This window comes from Aquarana catesbeiana, linkage group LG02 (genome assembly GCF_042186555.1).
Source record: "Aquarana catesbeiana isolate 2022-GZ linkage group LG02, ASM4218655v1, whole genome shotgun sequence".
Taxonomy (NCBI): domain Eukaryota; kingdom Metazoa; phylum Chordata; class Amphibia; order Anura; family Ranidae; genus Aquarana; species Aquarana catesbeiana.
The window spans coordinates 467,609,612-467,627,549 of NC_133325.1; the positions used below are offsets into that span (position 1 = coordinate 467,609,612).

A 17,938-nucleotide genomic window follows, 5' to 3' on the forward strand; every position below is an offset into this window, starting at 1 on the left:
ATGAGGGTATATAATTCTCTCAGCCAATCAGCAATCAGCAATCAGCAGGAGTTTCTTTGGCCACCCAGGATGCTAGGAGAAGGTATTTATTCATATAAGGTCAGGTGATCGAGGTTCTTTCCACCCAGGCTGCGGCCTGGGTGGGTATGTATGGAGCAGCAGCAGAGGTGTAGGTATGAAGCCTGGGGCCTTGCCACATGTCTCAGGGGCTCTGTCGGAGAGAGTCTGGAAGTTGCCAGGAGGCAAGGGAGAGGAAGTTGCCAGAGGGTCAACCACTCTTGTTGCCAGAGGCATATGTAGAGGGATGGAGTTTTGAAGGAGTACCAGAGGAGACTCTTCATCAGCCGGGGCTGTGAACTGGCTGGGAAAGTTTCAAGAGAGAGCTCATCCTAGAAATCCAGTGGGTAGCTGTGAGTTAAGCTTGAGGAATCCAGCGGGTAGCTGTGAGTTAAGCTTGAGGAATCCAGCGGGTAGCTGTGAGCTGAGCTTGTTGCTATAGGAGACAGCAGTTGCTACAAAATACAGATTGCTGAATTCAGCTTAAAGACCCTTTTTTCTGTATAGTTGTCTGCCTAGTTCTATTTTTGTCTAAGTAGTCTGCCAATTTGCTATTGCATTTGCCTAAGGGTATTCTGTGCCCTACCCCTTTCTCCCACTGTTTCTGTTAAGAGAAATAAAATCTCTTTTGTTCATTTTTAAAGTGACTGGTACCCATCTTTTCACCTTGCACAACATCCACTATGCCTAGGAACCTGTACCCTGAGGAGGAATGTCGGCCCTTACGGCCTCTGGGGGTCACCACCAGGCCCTTGGAGGTTAGGGAGGGCACTACATATAGTTTCTGCTTTGCCCCTGCCCTCAAATATTGACAGTGTCATGTGCCACACTCCCCTCTTGTGACCCCACTCACCAAATGGCATGGACCCACAGCTTTGCAGTCTGGGATCAAAAGTGCTGAGAGCAATAGGATCAAGTATAAAACAGATGGGCTTCTCTGGAGCCTCTCACAATAGTGGTTTCCATAGACGTTCAAAGGCGGTCAAACGTGATCATATGCGGGAAACAGAGAAGGAGTTGATAGTGAAATACTGTTTAAATGGAGAATAATGTGCTTGCTAGGCGCTACTTACAAAAAAACAGATTCAAACAGGCATCAGTATGGAGCTCCGGGTGCACCGCTGATCGGCGTGGGTTCCACGGAGAGCGGAAGTTGCGTCAATGGTTAAGAGACCAGAAGTGCATCAACGCGTCTCGCCCCTCTTCCAGGGTAAAAAAAATCCCAATAAGTGTTTATTGATTGGTTTGCGCAAAAGTTATAGCATCTACAAACTATGGGATTATTTTATGGCTCCCGCTGTGTCCAATCACTGCGTGAGCGGGTCACCAGTGGCGCGCGTGCACCCCAGACCCTGTGCATGAAATCACATACAGGTGCGAGATTTCGCACAGGAGGGCTGCCCTGCCGCACTATATATATGGGGCGGTCCTTAAAGCAGATTTCCAGTCCCCAAATATCTTTTTTTTTTTTTTAATAATCTCCGTTATTGTTCCTACTTCTACTTTAACATTTCGATACAGTGAATAATGTTTTCCTTCATGTTTGTTTTATCGTATCGTATCTGATCTCGGAAGCAGGCAGGGTCCATTGTGGCTGTGGGCATCTGAAGCCCGCTAGTCTTTATTTCTGGGATTTCGGTGCAGCTGGCTACCCAGCATGCACCCCCCAAATCTCACGCCTGTACAGTAATGTCACTGATTACAGTAATAGGCGATTCCCATGGACTGCTGGGATAGCTGACGCTGATATCCCAGCAGTCCATGGGAATCGCCTTGTGACGTAACCGCCTAGGCAGCCGGGCTGGAAGGGCTGCAAGAAATAAACAAAAAAAGGTATTTAGAAAAAATATATATTTTTGGCCATTTACAATAGCATTGCGGATGGGCATGGGAATGTTTGCAGGTTAAAAAAAAAAGGGTGGACCTCCGCTTTGAGAGGTTAAGGACACTTTAAGGGTAAACTTACCTATAGCTGTTATGGCTGCTACTTCAACTGGTCAATGCGGACCTATTATAATTTGCAAAAAATGTAGGTGTCGCAGCCAAAACTACCTAAAAAGCCTTTTTCAAAATTGAAATGAATTTGATTGGGGTTCTGCTGTATTATTTAGTTCAAGCTAAATGTAAAAGCTAGCAAATCAATTACACATCCAAAATTTGTGGTGCCAGAATACAGTGATGCTGACAGGCCGCATACAGCTTAAAGGCATCTCTCAAGCATGTAATTGGTGGTTTTTTTTTTTTTTTATGTCATCCTTGAAGGCACATTAAGACCTCTTGCACACTCGATATTTCTGTTTAAGCATCTATTTATTCAGAGGTTTTTTTTTGTATGTATTTGCTTGTATTTTCGTGCATATAAACGTTCACGCAAATTTGCGTAATTTCGTGCGCCTTTTCCCGCAAACTTATTCTCGGGTTCTTGTTCTGCGGTATGTAAATTGTCAATCACGCGTATTTGCAGGCATGAGGCGTAATTTACTGACCAAAAATCTTTACTGAAGAATGCACGGCGCTTGTTTACACGCCTGTGTGCATAGGCACATTACAATTGATGGACTGTATTTTAGCCCGGTAAAAAAAGCTGTATTTAGCTTTTTCAAGCTGCAGTGTGCAGGAGGCCTAAAAGAATGCTCTACTTGCTGTACAGTATTTATATATTTTTTGTTCTTTGATACAGTACAGTATCTTTACCGTTTTTTTTTTTCTATGATAAGTGTCCCCTATAGCAGTCCCCCTGCTCTTATTTTGACAATAGTTTTCCCTGTATTCTTTAAAATGTCCAAGATGTAGTGGTAAGATTAGCCCCCCCACCCCCCATAGACTTTATTGGAGTTCGCTGTTAAGTTCCATGGGGTTATTAGAGAGAAAGCTAGCTATGGGTTGAAAAATAATTGTCGGGGCGTGGCTTAGCAATGGCCGAGTGAGGAAGCATTTCTGGAGAGCTCCTGGCTAGACCCCTCTCTAACCTGTAATCCGACGGTAAATACTCAGAGGATACAAGGCATGATATCGTCCAAAAGGTACAGGACACGCTCATCAACCGGTGGCTCCAGACATCTTACCCTCCAGAGCGGTATCAAGTGCTATTTCAGGGACTCTCAGTCGGACAGAGGAGGCCGCGCTGAACCCATCAACTGATCCCGCTACCTTTACAGTCCGAGATTTGTCTCCAGCGACATCAGCGGGACCCCGAGAGGAAATGGCAGTTTCGTCCCAAGGCCTAGGTGGCATCCCGGAGGCTCTCCGGAGTATATTAAAAGCCCTCCCCACTAAAGCTGACATTGAGGCCTTGCCCTCGCGGTCCGACATGGAGTCCCTAATCCTGCGTGTGGAAGAGGCACACGCGCGGGACATCCAGGAACTGAAAACGGGGATTCAAGACCTCACAGAAACAGCTGACAAAAGTGACCTGACAATTTCATCACTTACACAGCGGGTCATAGCCTTAGAACGCTCGCAGGAGACAAGGGCCTCTCAGGCCACCGACATGCAGTTACACATAGAAGATTTGGAAGATCGCAGCCGCCGCAACAACTTGCGGCTGCGGGGTATTCCAGAAGCAACAGGGTCAGAAGATCTGGCGGCCTCGGTTACAGCAATCTTCCACAAGGTTCTGGGGACTCCCCCACCGCAATTAGAGTTAGATCAGGTACACAGAACTCTAGGGCCCAGATCAACGGATCCCGACAGGCCGAGAGACGTACTCTGCAGGATCCATAGATACATGCAGAAAGAACTGATCCTCCGCAAAGCATGGGAACAGGGCGAGGTAGAGTTCGATGGAGCCATAATTAAAATACTACCTGACCTATCGAGAGCCACACTGCAGCGGAGAGCACTACTGAGACCGGCGCTAGAACTAGCAAGACAACAGGGATGTACATACCGCTGGGGATACCCCTTGGCGGTAACATTCCGAAATGGTACATCCTCGTTTACCCTGCGCTCACCTGCGGAACTGCCAGCCTTCTTCGAATACCTAGACGCAGAACCGATTCTAGTTCCGGACTGGCTTCATCCCCAGGATGTCGAATCGATCGGGACCCAACATCCACAGAAACCATCAACCTCCACGCCAGCAGAGATCCCGTAGGAGAGCCCATACAGTGTCGGCGGGAGATTCCCGGGAAGTGTAACCTTGAAGTGCATCCACAGATCAGGCACTGGTATACGTTTATATTCGTTTTTATATGTTTTTTCTTTGCTGTTCTTTCTTTTTGACTTCTCCCTGCCCCTGCCCAGATGTCAGTAGCCCACACGCCAATACTTGCCACCCTTGGATTATATAGAACACCTAGGACTGCCTAGATGGTGTTGTCTGGTCTACACAGCAACGCGGACTCACCCCCCCTTCTCTTGTGCATTGCAATCCCTGTTCAACCTGCCAGTGAACGCAACGCAACATCACCAGAACATGGTTTTGTCCCCCTTGTGGAGCTCCTTGCTCGTTATATAGGTACAGGGACGGTCAGATGATGAGATGATGTGGGGCATACAGACGCTTCCAGAACGGAACACCTTTCATCCTCAGTTAGCTGTCCTGGGGCTGGGGAATAACACAGCGGACGCAGAGGAATCAACATTACACCAGGGTTTGCAAACAGGCGATTGCATGTACCGATTTCTAATCCTGAGGGGTCCTGGGCATTCTTCTTGGAAGGTACTGGTGGGGGATGGGGGGAGGAGGGATCTTATATTATTCCGCTGGCTTCCGCTGGGCCTAGATACAACACTGCACACATGTACGGGAAAGATATGGGTGTCTCAATCATGGGGGCTTGGATGGGAGGCATGCCCCTGCTGTCTGTGACATAGGTGCGGGTGAGGAGAGGAGGGCATTCACAGATAGATGGGTGACAACGAGATAGAAGGGAGTCCCTGTGGTTTCCTCGCAGATCTTAATCCAGGGTGGGGGCTCCTCCCATCCCTCCCCCATCTTTTTCTCCCTCCGGAAGGAGTGGCATCATCACAGTTAGCAAGAAACAGTGGGTTCAAAAGTTTAAGATTATGGTTAATGCAGGTGTAGGGCTGAAAAATTTACTGTTGTACCTGTACCTTTACCTGATCTGAGCACCGAGGATCATAGATATTAGATTTATGCACCTGATGCTTAGCTAAACGTTTGTCACATTTTATATCGTTCAAAACAAATTAAAACTTGTTTACTTACTTTATTTGCTTAATTTGCCTTAGAATAACTGACACTAAATCCGTCTTAACATTTTCTGATTCAAATATAGACACAGACAAGGATGGAGAGGGATAGCAGGTAAACTCCTCCTTGGTTACTGCTATACACAACCCCAAATAGGACAACGTTCAGTTACCAGATTAGCTCTGGTGAGCGTTACAGCACTATTGTGCACCTCTAATAGCAAAGTTACTTGTACTGGATTAGTACATCTAAGATTCTAATCTCTTCTTAGCTTCAACTTCCTTTTCTATATCTCAACTTTTCCCCCCTACCTTTCCCCTTGTCTCTTTACCTTACCCAACCCCCCCCTCTACTAAATCAAGGAAACATGGAGGCGGTGAACATACTATCCTTAAACACAAAGGGCTTAAACGTGCCGGAGAAAAGGCGTATGCTGCTACAGGATTTAAAACGTAATAGAGCAGACCTAGCACTACTCCAAGAAACACATTTTAAAAGCGATAAGCTCCCGATACTGAAAAACAGGTATTTCCCAATGGCATATCACTCCACTAATGGGGCTACCAAGACCCGTGGAGTGCCCATACTATTTGCCAGCAATCGACAGGGCTCTGACCAGAAGTAGCAAACAAAAAAGGTATGCCACATCCCATAACACAGAAAAAAACAACAAGGGGTTCCCCTAAGGTGGGATTTTATGGGCATTACCATGGAAAATACATAATAGGTAAAAAAGAAATTTTTATTATAAAGTACAAACACATGACAGAAAATACACCATATAAAATAGTTGAATCAAATACAAACGATACATACAAACAATTGCATCAAGGATAACATGTATGAGATACAGAATATCACCAGGGTATTGAATGAGGGAAATCTCACTAAACCAACCGACGCGTTTCGGAAAATCCTTCATCAAGGTTTGATAAGTGAGAATTATCATCTATTGAATATTACAAAAGCAAAAGAGAAATGATTAACATCACATACATATATGAGAAGACATACCCCCCACATCCCGTGAGGGTCTGTATGAGAAAAATCTCTTACCCAATGCAAATGTTGTAAAAGCAATCAAGACATAGAATCAGCTCTGCTGCGGTATCCCAGGCTGTGTACACATAGCGAAAATCCAATTGTGGGTAGGTAAAACACTATAGGTGTTTGATATAAGGAGTACAGTCCCCAAAAAATGCTGAAAAACGCCACGTCCAAGAATTTGGCGCGGCTGTACTATTTGCCAGCAAAGTACCCTGGAAATGTACTGACACATTATCAGACCCAGAGGGAAGATATTTGTTTCTCAGAGGCGAAATCGGGGGGGTTCAGGTAACCCTCACAAACATCTACGCCCCTAACAGCCATCAAGATAGCTTTATCACTAAGACCCTAGCAACCTTGCTGGAATTTTCTAGAGGCCACCTTATTATAGGAGGCGATTTCAATCTACCCCTGATCCCCTCAGAAGATACTTCCTCAGGGACCTCTTCTATCACCCCCTCCGTTAGGAAACGAATCTCCAGAGCATTACACAAGGCACAACTGATAGACGTATGGCGACTCCTCCACACAACCGAACGGGACTACACTTTTTATTCAAATCCCTACAAACAATACTCCAGGATTGACTATTTCCTACTCCCACATGCCCAACTGCACGCCCTTAGAGACTCCAAGATTGGATCCATCACGTGGTCTGATCACACCCCTGTCCTACTGACCTATGCCTTGACAGATAACCCTACTGACAGACAGAAGACTTGGAGACTCAACGAAAGCCTCATGCATGATGAGGAGGTACTTACGCATGTAAGGAAGGAACTAGATTTCTATTTTAAAACTAACTACACCCCTAACAGTGACCCTGGCATTGTTTGGGAGGCACATAAAGCGGTAATTCGCGGAGTCTTAATAAAGCACGGGGCACGTATCAAACGATTAAGATCTGCTCAATTGACAACACTCCTGCAAGACTTACACCTGGCAGAGGCAAGACACAAACATGCACAGACCCCGGCGGGGGAAGCGGAAGTCACGTTGATACGCACTAAAATCAATGACATAATGCAATACCGAGCAAAGGCCGCGTTACAAATCTGTAGACGTATGACATATGAATCCGGTAACAAATGTGGCAAACTGCTAGCCAAATCACTGCGTGAGCAAGTGTTAGCGAACTATATCCCCCACATAATGTCGTCTTCTGGCCAGAAGACAACATTACCTCAGGCGATAGCAACTGAATTCAGGGAATTTTATTCCTCCCTCTACAACCTAAAACAGCAACCGGTTTCACAAGCCCAAGTAGAAGATTACATAGTTAAATCAAATATGCCCAAATTAACAGCTGAGTCCGCTGAATTATTAGAAGAACCTATTACCTTGGAAGAAATACAGAAAGCAATCGCTTCCATGAAATTAGGGAAAGCCCCGGGCCCGGATGGCTTTACAACCCTATACTACAAAACCTTGTTACCGTCTTTGGGCGAACCTATGCATAAATTCTTTAACTCACTGGACCCTAGCACTCACTTCCCTAGAGAAACTCTAACGGCACATATAGCACTGATTCCCAAAGAGGGGAAAGATACGACGCAATGCGGGAGCTACAGGCCGATCTCGCTTCTTAACATTGATCTTAAAGTCTTCACGAAAGTACTTTCAACCAGACTCCAAACATACCTTCCATCCCTGATTCACCTAGATCAAGTGGGTTTTGTCCCTTTTAGAGAAGCCAGGGATAATACGATCAAAGCTCTCAACATCTTGCATGTAACTAATCAAAGTAAGACCCCCTGCATATTTCTAAGTACGGACGCAGAGAAGGCCTTTGACAGGGTGAATTGGCAGTTCATGACATCAGTTCTAAGACATGTCGGCCTGGGGACTAGGATGCTGGACTGGATTTCCTCAGTATACACCAATCCCTCAGCACGAGTGAGAGTAAATGGGATTCTGTCTGCCCCTTTTGAGGTCAAAAATGGAACTCGCCAGGGATGCCCATTATCCCCGCTCCTATTCGCCCTGTCACTGGAACCCTTCCTGCGCACAATTCGAGCCCACCCAGATATCAAGGGAGTAAAAATAGGAGAGACGCAACAGAAAATAGCTGCTTACGCAGATGATATGTTGTTCACTCTCACAAACCTGATAATATCTCTCCCCAATCTGCTCCACGAATTTAAAACATACGGGCACATATCTAACCTGAAGATAAATTTTAATAAATCGGAAGCCATGAGTGTTGGGCTTTCCCCAGGACTCCTTAACACGCTGCTGGAAAATTTTAAATTCAAATGGACCAACACTGCGCTGAAGTACCTTGGAACTCACATCCCTCCTAAATTATCACAAGTATTTGTCTTGAACTTCCCCCCATTAATGTCCATGGTTAGATCACTACTTAAAACCTGAAGCACGGGGTTACACTCATGGTTTGGTAGGTGTAACATCCTTAAGATGTGCATACTGCCAAAATTCCTATACCTCATGCAAGCCCTCCTGATCCAAATACCCGCCCGCTACTTTGACCAGACAAATGCTCTATTCCTAGACTTTATATGGGCACACAAGAAACCTAGGATTAACAGACGTCAGCTCACATTACCCAAACTGTACGGGGGACTGGCGGTACCAGACCTTCGCAAAGGCCAACAAGCAACTCACTTGACCAGACTCATTGACTGGAATCGGCACAACACCACCAAATTATGGACCCAACTGGAACAGGCCCAAAGTACAATACCTTTAGACAGGGCCCCCTGGTGCCATGACTTATTACCCAGGAATATGAAGAACCACCCCCTGATAGGAGTAACCACACGAATCTGTTCATCCCTTTTTGCTAAAATGCATCAATTCCCCACTACGGCCGATTCTGGGTACCCCAGAATTTAGTCCAGGATGCTCTGATCCAGTGTTCCGTTCATTACGTAAGACAGGGTATTCACAAGCATCCCACTTCATAACAAATGGACAATGGCCCTCAATAGAGGGGCTAATGAGTGCAGAGGGACCATTCCAGCTAAACCTGTGGAGAGCCTTACAGCTTAACCGCTTTTTTAAGACGTTACCACCTCCTGGTAACTTCATCAGGGCCTTGACTACTTATGAGTCACATTGCTCAGGAGAAGGAGCTCTACCTCACACATTGTCAGCCACTTATTTACTACTGATTACACCACTAGAGAACTACCAAATGCCCACCCTCGGGACATGGGAAAGAGATATGCAGTGTAAATTCTCACCACGGCAAAAACAAAACATAATCTATTTCACATTCAAATCTTCCATATGCACAAAGATGCAAGAGACTAACTATAAGTTAGTAACCAGATGGTACAATACTCCAGACAAACTGCAGAGATTTTGCCCATCCTCTTCAGGTACCTGTTGGAGATGCGGGGAGGAAAGGGGTACGATTCTTCATGTATTCTGGACCTGTAAGCGGTTGGAGCAGTACTGGAAGTCCATACAGCAGACGATACAGAAATTTACGGAACGCCCCATTGTGGCGGACCCCAGCTTCTTCTTATTACATGCATCTACCATGTCCAGAAAGAAATATAAAAAATCACTGCTACGGCATCTTCTGGATGCAGCCAAAGCTTGTATCTCTCTGCTGTGGAAGACTACTAGTCCCCCAATTGTGAGTATGTGGTTAAAAAAAGTAGAAGACATCAGAAAGATGGAGGATCTTATTCTCACGGCCCGTAACCAAACTGAACAGTACTCTAAAACCTGGTCGCAATGGCTTATATTTATATTCTTCACTGAGGGACAAAGCCTGCTTACAAATCATTAAAATGATTTTGACAGTGAAAGCCTAAGGGCAACAGTCACCCTCCCGATATATATGTACTGAGTAGTAGAGGGGTGTCGCCTCCGGGCTTCCCCCCTTCCCTGTTCCTCCCCCCTTCCCCCCCTCCCCCTGACCCTTGTACCACACTTCTGCCCCCCCTTTTTTCGTACTATTACTTCTCTGTCCTCTTTCTTCTATATTTCTTTCACCTATTTCTTATCTACTTTTGCTAATTTGGAAAAAGGAAAACAGTTGGTAGGAAAGAGGCAAACAGATAAACTTGAGTTTCAATGCAGGATTGAATCTATCACACATATTGTACAAACATGTATATGAGCCTGTAATAGGAAACTATGTTGTCATGCCCTCAGTCATGTTGATGTAAGAGGCTGCGCCCTCAAATATGATGTATGTCTATGATGATATCGTGGGCCTGTAACCTTTCCTGCTTTTGAATAAAACTTATATTTGAAAAAAAAAGAAAAATAATTGTCGCTGGTATGCCATCTTGAATTTAAAAAAAAATCCTGTTTTGATAATCTTCCTAAACAGTGTTTTTAAAACCTCTTTTATTTACATCAAGTTATAAAAATTATATCATTTGCATAAAGTAACCTTTTAAACGTAAAGAATAACAAATGAATACATAAGCGTAATCCCTGATATAAACATTGTTTTCTTAGGAAGTGGGATCAGATCTAGATGATGCTAAATACCAGTATGCTGAACCCCGACTCTCAATCTATGGACGCTCCCCAGATGAATGGACAAAACTTGCATTTTGGTTCAACAAGCACAGAGTCTACAGTCACAACATGTTGTGGATGATTCAAGTGCCAAGAATCTAGTAAGTATTTATTCATCAGTGCTGCAATTGCCTCTTATGTAGACCTGATGAAAGGGAGCTGTTTGTAACCCCAAAATGTAGTGGCTGTTTTAATCTGTGTTACCCTGCCACCGCATCAACGATTGCCGCGCTGCGCACGCCAGCTTGTTAACCTGATCACGTCATCTGACGGCTGATCAGGATAACAGAACCACTTACCCAACGTCATATTGCTATATGGCAGGCGGGAAGTGGTTAAAGTGCATTGTTTAAATGGATTTTCCATATATGGAGAATATGGTCCAGGGATAAGATTCAATCTCCATCAATCTCTTGGAGTCACAGACAACCATAAAGACTCATCAGCCTTGTGACAACTTCGAAGGGTACTTACTTCAGGGTACTTTAGCAATGTAATGATAAGTCTTTAACTTTGTTTTTAGATTTAAAAAATTTTTTAATCAGTTTCTCGGTATTGGTATAAGACATGTCACATTTCATTATATACAAGAATTGTTTTGTGGGTGGTTGTTATTAACCTTTCTTAAAGTGTTTGTTACCCAAAAAAAAAAAATGGGATTCTGTTCCTTTAAAGCATGTTATACAGCACAGTGCTTTTGCAGTGTAATCCCCCCCCCCCCCCCCCCCCGTATCACCTAAAAAACCTGGCTGATCCTGCCAGTTTCTGCCCTCCCCCCTGTAAACTGACCACGGTATATCATGGCTGCTGAGCCCTGACACCGTGGTCAGTTTACGTACCGTAATCCATCATCCTTGCTCTAAAAATAACAGTGAGGGTGATTTAAAACTGGTGCACACAGAATCTGGTGCAGCTCTGCATATTTAACCAATCAGCTTCTAGGTTTTATTGTCAAAGCTTAATTGAGCAAGCTGAAGTTAGAAGCTGATTGGCTACTATGCACAGCTGCACCAGATACTAAGTGCTCCAATTTTAGTAAATCTCCCCTCCGAAGTCTTCCTATTATAGTTCCCTATGTTATAAAACATTAATCTCCCCAGTAGATGTCATTTATAAAACTATGTACTATAATACCTTATTTCTGAGTGCCACTCGGCGCTCATGTGACTGCCCACTGGTCTCCTCCTCTCCTCTTCTCTCCTCATCCCGGCTGATGTCAGCGGGGGATACCCAGCATGTCCCCCCTCAGATCGGGAAAGGAGAAAGCAGCATTTTTTAAATAAATGGCATCCACTTGGGAGCTTAATGGTATATAACAGAGGGAACTATAATAGGGAAAAATTGGCGTAACAAACACTTTAATCATTGAAAACATCCTGATATTGCTCCATTTTAGAGACTAAAATATATATTACACATCCTTCCAAAAAACATTTGTGCATGCATTGCTTTCTATAATGGAAAAAATAGATCATCTTTCTGGCAAAAAAACAATTTTCCAATTAAGTTTTGATGTAAAATCTTGTTTATAAATCTGGCTATAAATAGGAACCTGGGCTGTGGCAACACTGGGATGGTTTGGTTTTGTGCTGAAGATTCCACATAATGCCACATCTGATTTGTAATAAAGTAGGCTTGTTCAGGCATGCTTGCAGAAATTCAATATCTATATATTACAACACCATAAAATTAGAAAAAAGTCAGATATTAATGAGTTATCACTTAAAATGATAAATTGTTAGCATTTGTGTAAAAGGGTAATTTATGCCAAAAGAGGTTTATTACAACCCAGTAAGTAACTTTTTAACCGCTTGCTGACCGTATACTGTATATATACAGCGACAAGGTGGCTCTCCTGTGCAAGATCACATACCTAGTACATGATCCTGCACTTCCGGGTCTGGGGCATGCATGCGCACCGCTGGTGACTCACTCCCGCTGTGATTAGACACAGCGAAAGCTGATCTGTGGGATGTAAACAAGGAGGATGCCATTCTGTCAGTAGGTAAGGCATTGATCCTGTGTTCCTACAAAGCAGAAACATGGATCAATGCCTCCCCATAGTTCAAGCACCTTCCCCACGGTGAGAAAACACAGGCTAGGCACACAGTTAACCCCTTGATCGCCCCTGGTGTTAACCCCTTCCCAGCCAGTGTCATTAGTACAGTGACAGTGCATATTTTTAGCATGGATCACTGTATTAGTGTCACTGGTCCCCAAAAAGTGTTAAAAGTGTCAGTGTCCGATTTGTCCTGCTATAAGTCGCTGATCACAGCCATTACTAGTAAAAAATAAAAATTCCATAAATATATCCCATAGTTTGTAGACACTATAACTTTGGCGCAAACCAATCAATATACGCTTATTGGGATTTGTTCACCAAAAACATGTAGCAGAATACATATTGGCCTACATTTATGAAGAAATTTGATTTTTTTTTTTTTTTCCCTGTGGGAAAAAAAAGGACATAAATTTTATTTGGGTACAGCGTTGCCCGACTGTGCAATTGTCAGTTAAAGTGGTTGTAAACCCAAATAAAAAATAAAAAAAACCTGCAAGACAAAGGCATAATGAGCTAGTATGCATCGCATACTAGCTCATTATAAAATATGTACCTTAGATCGAAGCTGTGGCAGCGGTCCCGGTACATCGCTGTGACCAGCGACATGTCTTCCGGAGTAATTTCTGTGATTGGCCAGACCTGCGATGACGTCACTCCCATGCATGCGTGCGGGAACCGCCGATCACAGCAGAGGCCCTTTAGAAACGTCACAATTGAGCCATTTCTTCAGTGCGCATGCACCGATGACGTCCGAACAAGTGTATATGGTAAATATCTCCTAAACTGTGCAGGTTTAGGAGATGTTTACAGTACCTACAGGTAAGCCTTATTATAGGCCTACCTGTAGGAACAAGTGCTATAACAAGGTTTACAACCACTTTAAAGTAACGCAGTGCTGTATTACAAAGAATGGCCTGGTCATGAAGGGGGTAAATCTTTTGGCGATCAAGTAGTTAAAACTGCCATTATTGGACTTTATCTGCAATTGTGTATGATTAAATGCAGCATGCTTTCATGTGCTATAATCTTGCATTTGATATGCTTCTGAGTTCCTTTGGAGCTGTTCTTGAGTTCCAAAGGAATCATTCATTTAGCCCGCTGGCTGAACAAAAAAATAAAAAACAACACATTTTCTGCTCTACACTTCTGCTTTAACCACTTCCTTTCTTTGTAACAACGGCATGCACTGTTTAGCAAACTTCATTGTAAATCCTTACCTGCTTCTGCTATGAAGATAATACACGTTATTCTAGGGAGCAGGGTGGAGTGGGAGCATAAACCTGCTTTAAAGCAGATCTTCACTTCATCTGAGCACCACAAACAAAAAACACTGTTTAATTCATTTTAAATATTCTAAGCAAACTCCCCCATCCATCTATTTTCCCATGCTTTATTTTCATGAGAAATCACTTTAACCCCTTCAGTCCCGGAAGGATTTGCCCCCTTAATGACCAGGCCATTTTATGTGATACGGCACTGCGTCGATTTAACTGACAATTGCGCGGTCATGTGACGTTGTACCCAAACAAAATGTGTGTCCTTTTTTTCCCACAAACAGCTTTCTTTTGGTGGTATTTGATCACCTCTGCGGTTGTTATTTTTTGTGCTATAAACAAAAAAGAGCGCCAATTTTGAAAAAAAAAAAATTTTTTTTTACTTTTTCCTATAATACATATCCAAAAAAATGTTAAACTAATTTCTTCTTAAATTTAGGCCAATATGTATTCTTCTACATATTTTTGGTAAAAAAAAATTGCAATAAGTGTATATTACGGGATAGATTTATGGACTTTATTTATTTATTACAGGTAATGGCGGCGATCTGTGATTTTTAGCGGGTCTGCGACATTGCGGTGGACAAATCTGACCCCAAATTACACTTTTTGGGGACCAGTGACATTATTACATTGATCAGTGCTATAAAAATGCACTGATCAATGTATAAATGACACTGGCAGGGAAGGGGTTAACACTAGGGGGTGATCAAGGGGTTAACTGTGTTCCCTGGGTGTGTTCTAACTGTAGGGGGGTTTGACTACTTTAGGACATGACAGAGATCGCTGTTCCCGATGACTGGGAACAGAAGATCTCTGACATGTCCCCTGTCAGAACATTGCCTTATATGCATAGGCAGTTCCCCGTTCTGCCTCTGTACAACGCAATCGCATCAAGTCCACCGGACCCGTGGGCATGCTCCCGCGGCTCGCAGCGTTCGCGCCCGCCATCCCACATGCACGGACCGATGTACAGGTATGTCAGTTCACGCAGAAGAGCCGACCTGTCGCAGTAAAAGTACAGTGGCTGGTCGGCAAGTGGTTAAAAAACAACCCCCGAGTATTTCTGTCCGTGGCTATCTTGAGTAAGGGCAGACAATTCATGTAGCATTTACTTCCTGCATCCATCTGCCCTTAGCTCAGGCATGCAGGCAGGCGGCTGTGGTTAGCTAAGAAAAACCCCTCCTCCCCTCCTGAAGACTCCTGGGATGTATGACATAATTTGCCTAGGCACGAAACCAGGATGCAACTGAAGAAATGAAAAAAAAAGTTTAAAATAAGTAAATTTGATATACTTTCCTATTTATTTACCAATGCTAGCAGCATGAAGATTAAAAATAAGCAATGCTGATTGGGAGAGTGAAGTTTTTAATCACACAAGCAGATATGAGGGTTGATTTACTAAAACTGTAGAGTACACGTAGCATGGTAGCCAATCTGCTTCTAACTTCAGCTTGTTCAATTAAAGGGTAACGCCACTTTCGTGTAAAAAAAAATAGCACATATAAAAAAAAATATAGCATATATAATTGAGACACAAGTCATATTGTAATTGAATGTTATTAAAAAATACTTTTACCACTCTAATTAGACTCACTCCTGCACATGGACACAATTACACATGGATTTCTTCAGAATAACAAAAGGTAGGAATCTGCAACAAAGTTTGTTAAAATCCCTGCAGTAAACATAGATCATAGGGGAATGCTTTTTTCTCAACAAAAGTGGAGTTTGAAAAAAAAATCTGGAAGCTGATTGGTTTCTATGCAGAGCTGCACCAGATTTTGCACTCTCCAGTTCTAGTAAATCAACCCCACGCTGTTCTAATTAGAAAAAAAATGCTACAAAAAGCAGTGATCCAATCCCATAATCAAGAAATGATATTTCTGCTATTGTTAGGCACAGAATTTACAGGATGCCACTGGTGTCATGGTGTCATATCTGATATTTAGCAATCTTGCAAAAACATATGACTAAAGATTGAAATGGAAAGATGAAATGTATTATTCTGCAAAACAAAATAGCTTGTGTTGCAATTGCATGTGTTATATACAATTTTCCAATAACATTGAGTTTTTCTTTAAATGTCTTCATATAGTTTCATGATGCTAGAAGGCAGTCAATGACACTTTGCACAAATATGATGCTTATTACTTGCTGTGACTGCAGCGCAAACCTTATAGTTAGTAGTGTGGGGACTGTAGCTGTTTCGTAGACTGCTATATATGACTTTCATTTCCATTCATAAGTAGGGCAGCTGGTTCCTTGCCATGGGAATAATAACGTCAGGGTGGATATAGATAAAGGTTGTTATTTTAGCAGTGAAAGCAGGAGGTGCTACTATGGAATACTTGGCAAAGACTTGCAAATGGCCCCTTTCCCTTAATTAGGGCAACATCACAAAGCCACAGCCCTTCTATGAAACAAGAAAAATAAGCCATGTTAAACTAGTTTCCATGTGCATGCTAATGATATACACTTCTCTGGTAAATTCCCTAAACAGTAACACAACTCTTCTCACCTTCTACCACCTGTTGGCACTAACTCCCCAGCAAATTGCATTTTTTCTTACAACTGCTGCTCTCTATGCCAAACCTAACCCAGCCAGTACCAACTCATATCTATGACCCTGATTTACTAAGGAAGTAGAGCATGTTTACTTTGTGTGAATTTTCACTTTGCAAAATACATTTTTACTTATCTTAGTGAGTAAGTTGGCTGAAATAATATCATATTCTGCTTCAGACTCAAAGTAGTACTGTATTTAGGCCAGACACAAGAGACAAGTGAACACCGCTCTAGGCAATAAACCCATAGTAATACCCATCCTGCTTATGAAGAACAGGTGCTGGCTCTGAACGTTATGAAGGATTGAAGGAAAAGCTGGACGGCTGTATTCCGTTATAACTTCTTTATTAAAGACGGCAAAATCTATATGGTTACAAAGACATAAGAGGCACAGGGACAAAAACAGACGCGTTTCACACCACTAGGGTGTGCTTGATTAAGCACACCCTAGTGGTGTGAAACGCGTCAGCTTTTAATTCTTTTTTGAATTCATGCTTGAATTCAGTTTCTGTTTAAGTGGAAGATGAAAATATAAGTCACATTTTGGCTTCATGTATACTGCAGAAAATAGCGAGTCTATATTTCAATATCATCTGCAACTAACTGCTAGCAACTTTATTAAAGTATCATATGTAAACCCAATCACTAAAATCTTATATATAATTTAACATGTCAATGTTATTAACCTGGCAAAGATTTTAAAATATTCTAAATCTGCAGATTTTTTATTAATATAAAACATTTAAAAAAAAATATTTTCCTACCATGAAGGTCCTTGTGCAGGCACTTACTGATATAGGCTGACAACCTTATAGCTTTGGTCCCTTTCTCCCGATTGTGCACCCTGTCATACAGTCATCTATTTACTATATAGTGAAAATATGTATTGCACCTTATGTGAAGAGCTAAAATGTAATGGATCTCATTTAAAAAGCATGCACATCAAAGTCAAGGCAATATTCTTGAATATTAATTCCTTTTAATAATTTTACATTATAGTGATATTTTCAGAGCTCAGAAGTTTGTGCCTCATTTTGGAAAAATGCTGGAAAATATCTTCTTGCCGGTGTTTGAAGCCACTATTAACCCCAGTGCAAACAAAGAACTGAGTGTGTTCCTCAAATACGTAAGTGCGGTACTTCAACATGTAAATGTGTAACGTCAGCAATCCTCCACAACTTAATTCTCCTTCTGTCCTTTTCAAATACTGCAGCCAAGATAATGGTTTACTTGACTACATGCATTATTGTGCCTGCCACATGCTCA

The 17,938-nt window shown here is 42.7% G+C and overlaps 1 protein-coding gene across 2 annotated transcripts in view; it reads left to right on the forward strand.

Moving 5' to 3' along the window:
- AMPD1 (adenosine monophosphate deaminase 1) overlaps nucleotides 1-17,938 on the forward strand; it is a 178,427-nt gene that overhangs the window by 121,976 nt on the left and 38,513 nt on the right. For both annotated transcript variants that reach the window (XM_073615697.1, XM_073615698.1), the window contains 2 exons: nucleotides 10,706-10,869; nucleotides 17,672-17,798. In XM_073615697.1, coding sequence (XP_073471798.1) covers nucleotides 10,706-10,869; nucleotides 17,672-17,798 — 291 coding nt within the window. The remainder of the gene's footprint in view (nucleotides 1-10,705; nucleotides 10,870-17,671; nucleotides 17,799-17,938) is intronic.